We start from the raw sequence: 7,500 nt of genomic DNA, 5'->3' as shown, positions 1-7,500 counted from the left end.
CCTCTTCATCTCCATGATTTCCTCTCTACGAAAACCTTACTGTTGGCCTTACAATAGTAAGGAATGTTTGATCGTATCGAATAAATCGAACGGTCACGTAACATTGTTCAACAAAAGGTTCTTTCGCTCGCGTGCATCCCAATTCGAATGAGAAGCTATCTCTGAACACGTGCAAAAATCATTTGCGAAAAAAACATTTTGAAGAGCTCGACGTAGAGAACGCAATACGCGAAAAATGGTACGCATCGCGTTTTATTTCTCTTCTATTTACATATCTATGTGTTTATCCATTTATCTTTCTCATTTCTTTCTTCCTCTTCTTCTCTCTTTCTTATTTTCTGGTGTACTGGTATAATGCTTGAACACGTGTTTTTACCGGATTCATCCCTAACTCTTTCTCTCTATTTTTTTTTTCCTTTTTTCCCCCTCTGGCTCCCTATACACATATTATATAATTCTCTTTTCCTTTCATGTTCATTCTCTATCTCCTTTTATTTCCATCAAGTTTAAGCCACAGCTCCGTACGTATGTTGTACGTACACACATAGATGAGCCGGTTCCACAAGCAGAGATAAGCGCGTTATCCGAGTCAGCGTTCTCGTCGTGCTTCTATATATCTCTCTCATTTTTTCTTTTTCTTTTTTTTTTCTTTTTTTGTTTTTATATTATTATGTTTTTCTTTTCTTTTCTTTTGTTTCTTTTTTTTCTTTTGTATCTTTTTTCTTTTTTTCCTTTTTTTCTTCTTTTTTTTTTTTTCTTTTTTTTCTTTTTTTTTTTTTTTTTTTTTTTTTTTTTGTTCTCTCACAGTCGTCGAGTATTATACTTACAATAGAAATATATTAAAATTGCAAAGTTTTCTCAAACGGAGAGCGCCGATTGATCTCGTCCGTGACGCGCCTTATCGTTTAATCGATTCTTTATCACTTAATCGTAATGCGTCATGTATGTATGTATATATGTATGTATATATGTATGTATATATGCATGTATATACGACTAATGTAAATTCTGAATGACGAATTATCTATGCATGTTGGATGTATGCATGTATATGTATATAATGTATATGTATGTAATATCGTACATGGCATATCGTGTGTTTGGCGAAGTGTTCCTTGACTGATTTTATTATTATTATTATTATTATTATTATTATTATTATTATTATTATTATTATTATTATTATTATTATTATTATTATTATTATACGCGAGTGCATTGTATGACGAGAGACTATTAACGGCTGGTCGTGACGATTGAACGATACAAGTTTTCATCTTTTGCACGATTATAATTCATCGTAGTTTCTTATGTTAGCGTTAGACGTTTGAAAGTTCGTACGCTCGTTACGTTTTCTTTTTTCTTTTTTCCTTTTTTTCTCATTATAGTAAATTTACATCGGCGATAAACGATGTACAATATGGCTCTCACATTCTCCATATCTCTCTCTCTCTCTCTCTCTCTCTCTCACTCTTTCTCTCTCACACTCGCTCTTTCTCTCTCTCTCTCTCTCTCTCTCTCTCGCTCTCGCTCTCGCTCTTTCTCCTTACAATATATGTATATATAATCATTCTTTTTCCTTTCATTTCGCATCATTGGCAGCACTCTTTTCTCTTCTTTTCTATCACAATTTCTTTCTCTCACTTTTCTCAATCTCCTCCTCCTTTCTCTTTTTATCTTTCTCTCTCTCCCTCTCTTTCTCTTTTTGTCTTTCTCTCTCTCCCTCCCTTTCTCTCTCTGTTTCTCTCTCTCTCTCTCTCTCTCTCTCTCTCTCTCTCTCTCTTTTTCTTTCCTTTTTCTATTTATCTCAATCTATCTTTCTCAAAGCAAGATACAATCTTGTTATTTTATTGATGATCGAGGAAATTTATCGTTTGCAAAAGAAGAGAAAGCCAAAGAGAAAAAGAGAGAGAGAGAGAGAGAGAGAGAGAAAAAGAAAGAGAGGGAGGGAGAGAGAGAGAGAGAGAGAGAGAGAAAGAGAAACAGAAAGAGAAAGATGAAAAGGAGGTGAAGAAAGTTAAACTTCAATCCATCGAACATAAATCTAAAAAATCGTGCGCAAACGTCGTCGTCTTATTCGCTTATGATAGAGGTAACATTTCGCATCGTTCGTTATCTCCTCTCCTCTTCCTCCTCTTCTCTTTTTTAGATAGGGCAGTGTTGTGGACGGTTACGGAATCAACGTCCGTAATCCCAAAAATGTTTCCTACAAGTATACATACTATTTAATAAGTAGATATTTCAACAACCGTCTTTAGAACTAAGTTTATAATGTATCATATGATTTCAGAATGATGCATTCCTTTCTTTTTTTTTTCTTCATTATTAGTGTTATATTATTATTATTATTATTATTATTATTATTATTATTATTAATAGTAGTAGTAGTAATAGTAGTAGTAGTAGTATTATTATATGAAAACCTTTTGAAAAAATCACTTTTTGCCGATCCTTAACCAATACGAGACAACCCGTCCCCGTGATTTCCGTCGGTGTTACCGACGGAACATCCGCAATGTGTCTGTCTTTCTCGCTACGGTCGACCTTAAAAGTCGACAAATTTCTTTGCGTTTTTTTTTTTTCAACCACGACTCAGTTTCATACAATTCGAGTTTACTCGGGTAGCATGTCGGCAAATCTCTCCTGCGGCTCGTACCTATGACCCACTAATACGCAGTGGTCATCGAAACGAGCCCCAACCAATTTTTACGTTTTAGTAAATGCTATGTTAATAATACCATTAATAGGTATATAATCTATCTACCTATCTATCTATCTATCTAACTACATATCTATCTGTCTATCTACCTATCTATCTATCTATTTATCTGTCTGTCTGTCCGTCTAGTAAAACAGCATCGTATTAAAGTCTATCCTCCTCCTCCTCCTCGTTATCCTCATTATTCTCTTCGGACTCCTCTTTGTATCCTGGATGCTCCGATATGGCATAATAATTGCCATTATAAATGACGCCCAATTCTCGAAGTACGTCACCCCTGATGATGGCCTTGATCGTCCAGTTGTAACACTCCTCGCTTTCGCTCTCGCGATCCAATCGTTCGACATCCAATATCTTGGAGCTTAAACGTTCGAGAATAATGCCGATGTCCTTGATGCTTAAATGATGCTTTTGATCTACGGTGAGCTGATCGATTAGCAATAAAAACTTCTCAGATGTGACGATTTCGTCCTCCATAATCGTGTTCTCGGTTTCGGACTCGGAACTGTCGTGCTCCTGATGATGATTGTGATGATGATGATGTAGATGGAAGCCTCCGGTAGAATTGCCGGGACCTAGACGGGGACTCGACTCCTCGTCGGCCGTATCGCGAAATCTGACGTGGCCCTTACCGAGTCCCGATCGCCTCGTGCCGTCGGAGAGGGAGGAGGGCGGTTGGGGCGACGGTGTCTGTGTCTGAGTCTGCTGCTGTTGCTGCTGGTGTGGATGATGATGCTGCTGCTGGTACTGCTGATGTTGGCTGTCCTGGATCGGCGAAGTTGCGACCGACTTGTGCACGGCGATTCTACGGCCTTCCTCGTGTAAGGCGCAACAATGAAAGTCGCATTCCCCGGTCGTCCCGTTGTCCGCGCCGTTTACAGGACTACCGTTCCTTGCTACCGGCTGATGAATGTGATTTGAACACTCTGGCGTATGGATATGAATGGTCGTGCTTTCGAACGAGTTCGTTCCTTGCTTCACCAGACGACCTGGCATACCGTGTGCCTGTTGCTGCGCCTGTTGTTGTTGTTGCTGTTGTTGCTGTTGTTGCGCTTGCTACGAGATCAAAAAGAAAATTAGCCGGATCGTTGTACATAGAAATTCTTATTATTATTATTTTCTAAAGCTCTCAACATTTTTCTCTACCATATCATCATGATTTATCACAGTGATTTGGGGACTCGCGTATCTGCTGGGACCAAGCTCGCCCGCCAGATGCGTTGGCTTTCCCACATAATTCAATTTGTCAAGGCTAGTTTGAATCACCAACGAGGGCCGTTGACTCCCGCTCAGATCGGCTTTCTTTGTTGGCGAATACTTGGAGGACTGGGCATCTGTGCCCTTCGACTGCGATTGAACCTGCGACGACGACGACGAACGTTGGTCCCAGTGTAGGACCACTGTGACTCGTCCCTTATTGTCCATGATTTTCCACGATGGCGTCTCATCGTGCAGCTCCAGGGCGTGGATCGTTTCGCAAACTATTTTCGGTATCGCCGATATCGCTGAAAATGAGGGAATGCGTGTCATTTCGATGCTGAGCTCTTTCGATTATTATCATTTAAAGATTAGGTGTATGAAGAAGACTTAAGATGAACGTATGAGAGAGAGAGAGAGAGAGAGAGTAAGAGAGAGAAAAATACAGAGACAGCCACGCAGCAGAGAAAATTTTTTATTCAATTCAACGTAACTACTTGAACGAGAAAACTAATCGTTATCTGATCGCTCCATTCCTTGAATCAAACAGTTTTGTTTTATCATACTTACGAATCGACATTGGCTTTCTATTCAAGAGTTCTCATATACGTTCCATTATTATTATTACCGGCTATTGTGAAGTGAGTTATAAAGTGGTGACAATCGAGCATACATAAAATAATATAGCATTTCAGTAAGAGCATTTTCACTTTGTGTCACTTTTAATGACCTGTATAGTTTTACCCTTTTAATGATGCACTTCCTTAATATCGACATATTTGTGTCATTTAATTAGACCTTGCTATAAGGTATATGCTTCCTAAGTATAAACGGTTCTAATGATTCAACTGAGAAATGTCAACGCTATCGAGGAAATATGTCAAACGGAATTAATTTAAAAATCTTTTGTAGGAGTAGCATCGGCTCGTACAAAGTCAGACACGCGAGATTAGGTCATATTATATTGCTTTAACATTTAATCGTCACGTTGTATTTTGCACGTGGTCGCTCGTCAGACATAGACGCGCGTGATATATAAAAGGTTTCACATATTTTTACTACTTTCAGACAAAGAATCGACCTCAGTCAGGATACAAAGAAGGCAAATAATGTTTTATTATAAGAAGACCGCCCACACGCTTAGTCCTTTCATTCCATTTTCTAATGGATGCCACTGGATATATATGTATATATATATATATATATATATATATATATATATATATATATATATATATCACTCTCTCTCTCTCTCTCTCTCTCTCTCTCTCTCTCTCTCTCTCTCTCTCTCTCTGTTAAAAGACAAAGCTAACGAGCTTGTTCGTATATATTTTTTTTGTTGCATGTTTTTTTATTAAGCTTCGTTAATGTACTACCATCAACAAGGGATGGTGCGACGTACGGAAACTTTGCCTATCGTTAGCTCGTTTTTTCATCTGTTTTCCTTTCTCTATATAGTGTGGTAGTAGATATGAAAAAAAAAAAAAAAAAAAAAGAACAGATAAAGAACCTAAAGCATGAAAGAACTATGAAGAAAGAACTTCCTTCGATCGCTTTTTAACGACTCGTTAACGCTCGAATGAAACGCATACGATCGAAGATAAGAACCTATTTCGAACGTCGAGACGTCCGTCAAAGATCATAAAATCGTCTTATTAAAGATAATATTAAAGATAATATCGAGAAATACTATTTCAAGCACTAACGAGATTTTGTCCTATGTATGTACATGATACCTACAAGACATACATAAATACATATGCATGTATACGGTCGAAAGTAATAATGTACCGGCTCGTATGATGTCGACACCAGTTGGACACCACCGTTCACCATGCCGTAATAAAAGGAGAATCGTATTATTGGCTAGTGTCTTGAAGTATTCACCGTCTTCCACTTGCGTCCCGTCTGATTCCAATACTAAAGAGACATTTTCATTTTGCGGTACGCCCAGTTTTTCTTTACCTAAAATCACAATCATTATGAATTAAGAGTCAGAATCAATAAGTTATTGATTAAAAATTAAAAAAAAAATATTTTTGAACATCGAATCGATATCCACGATTGCTAAATAATGATTGTAACATGTGAAACAATGTTATCATTCCTTTCCTTTTTCCTTTTTCTCTTTTATTTGTTCTAAAGAGAATTCTTAAATGATATGGATATGTCAAATTGTATTGCAAAAACTGTCGTATGGTTTGATCTTTTTTTTTCTTTTTTCTTTTTTCTTTTTTCTTTTTTATTTATTTATTTTCCTTTTTTTTTTTTTTCTTTCTTTTTTGATCACCTATCCCTTCCGAGAATTGACACGTTTATTTTATTTGTAAATATAATTTTATTGATTCTACCACTCGTCATTATTTACTTAGCTGTTCTGTTTATTACTTTCTGTTTTCATCGTCTGTATAATTGATTTGAGTGAAATGTTCTGCGTGATAAAAAGCGATACCTTTTGATATATAATTCAACATCCCAAATGTAATTTAAAAAAGGAAAGATAGAAAAAGTTACATTCGTTCTGAGCAACGACACGTTCGTTTTAATGAAAAATATGTCGATTATTCGAATGAAAGGATATACGATTCATTTCAATATCAGTTTAATCGTTTCGATTTTTCAAAAATTTAATTTCAGAGGAAAAGAAATTCTTACCTCGATGTATCAGTTCTTCGAAATTGCTTACGACCAGTCCCTTTCTTACATTACGCCAACTGTCCCATATCTTAAAAGGTCTCTTGCTCCGTAACTCCTGCGAAAAGATATTGCGATAATTTTGCCTTTAAAACGTGTCTCACATCGAAAGCTAAAAATACGACGAGGTTACGAGAACGAACGCTTTCTTTTCTTTCATTTCTCTCTCTCTCTCTCTCTCCCTCTCTTCTTCTTCTTCTATCCTTCTTTAGTTTTTAAAAAAGCAATCGTTCGTAGGCAATCTCGACGTGCATAAAACGAGAATTTTTTGGTCCTCATAACGTACATACATACGTGGTAATAAAAAAAAAAAAAAAAAGAGAAAGAAAGAAAAAAAAAATTAAAGGGCAGGTATGCGTAGTAGTAGGGTAATAAGACTTTTAAACTGTCCGTAGATAATGCTTATCACCTCGATGTTAAGTGAAGTGTCTCTACCGGGTCAACGGGAAAGTAATCCACCCTGTATCCTTTATACGCAGTGACTAAGTAGAACAGACGATAAACGAAGTTTACCGTATATTCCAGGTGAAAAAAATAACTATCGAATCGTAACTCAAACTTGCATGGATCGTACGTAAAAGTGGAGTAACGATTAATAGAGGAAGATAATTCGTAACGAAAGGGGATGTTCTTCGATTCAAGATCGATCTGGTTAAATTAATCTTAGTCAGAGTTTGAAATACGTGCCATACGTGCGTATCGTCATTCGTTCGTAGATTTATAATATAAATTAATTAAAGATTAAACTTAACAATAATTATAACTATTATAATAATAATAACAATAATAATAATAATAATAATAATAATAATAATAATAATAATAATAATAATAATAGTAATAATAGTAATAGTAAAGGGAAGAAAGAAAATATGGAAAGACGTTCTTAC

At 36.3% G+C, this 7,500-nt stretch overlaps 1 protein-coding gene across 5 annotated transcripts in view; it reads right to left on the bottom strand.

Annotated features, from left to right (window-relative positions):
* Positions 1-1,735: 1,735 nt before the first annotated feature.
* Positions 1,736-7,500, bottom strand: part of LOC124951179 (basic-leucine zipper transcription factor A) — a 9,013-nt gene continuing 3,248 nt past the window's right edge. Inside the window, exons 2-6 of one of the 5 annotated variants that reach the window (XR_007101539.1) lie at positions 6,572-6,668; positions 5,708-5,881; positions 3,854-4,224; positions 2,424-3,775; positions 2,068-2,206 (exon numbers count right to left, since the gene is read on the bottom strand). Coding sequence is in view for 3 of the 5 variants with exons in the window: in XM_047499067.1 (XP_047355023.1) it covers positions 2,864-3,775; positions 3,854-4,224; positions 5,708-5,881; positions 6,572-6,668 (1,554 nt within the window). In the remaining 2 variants the exon portion in view is untranslated. Of the gene's footprint in view, positions 3,776-3,853; positions 4,225-5,707; positions 5,882-6,571; positions 6,669-7,500 lie in introns of all 5 variants that reach the window. The other 4 variants (XR_007101540.1, XM_047499067.1, XM_047499065.1 and 1 more) reach the window with 4 other exon arrangements.

Source organism: Vespa velutina, chromosome 8 (assembly GCF_912470025.1).
Source record: "Vespa velutina chromosome 8, iVesVel2.1, whole genome shotgun sequence".
Lineage (NCBI taxonomy): Eukaryota > Metazoa > Arthropoda > Insecta > Hymenoptera > Vespidae > Vespa > Vespa velutina.
The sequence above is the reverse complement of the archived record's forward strand: the minus strand, read 5'-3'. Positions and strand labels throughout refer to the sequence as shown.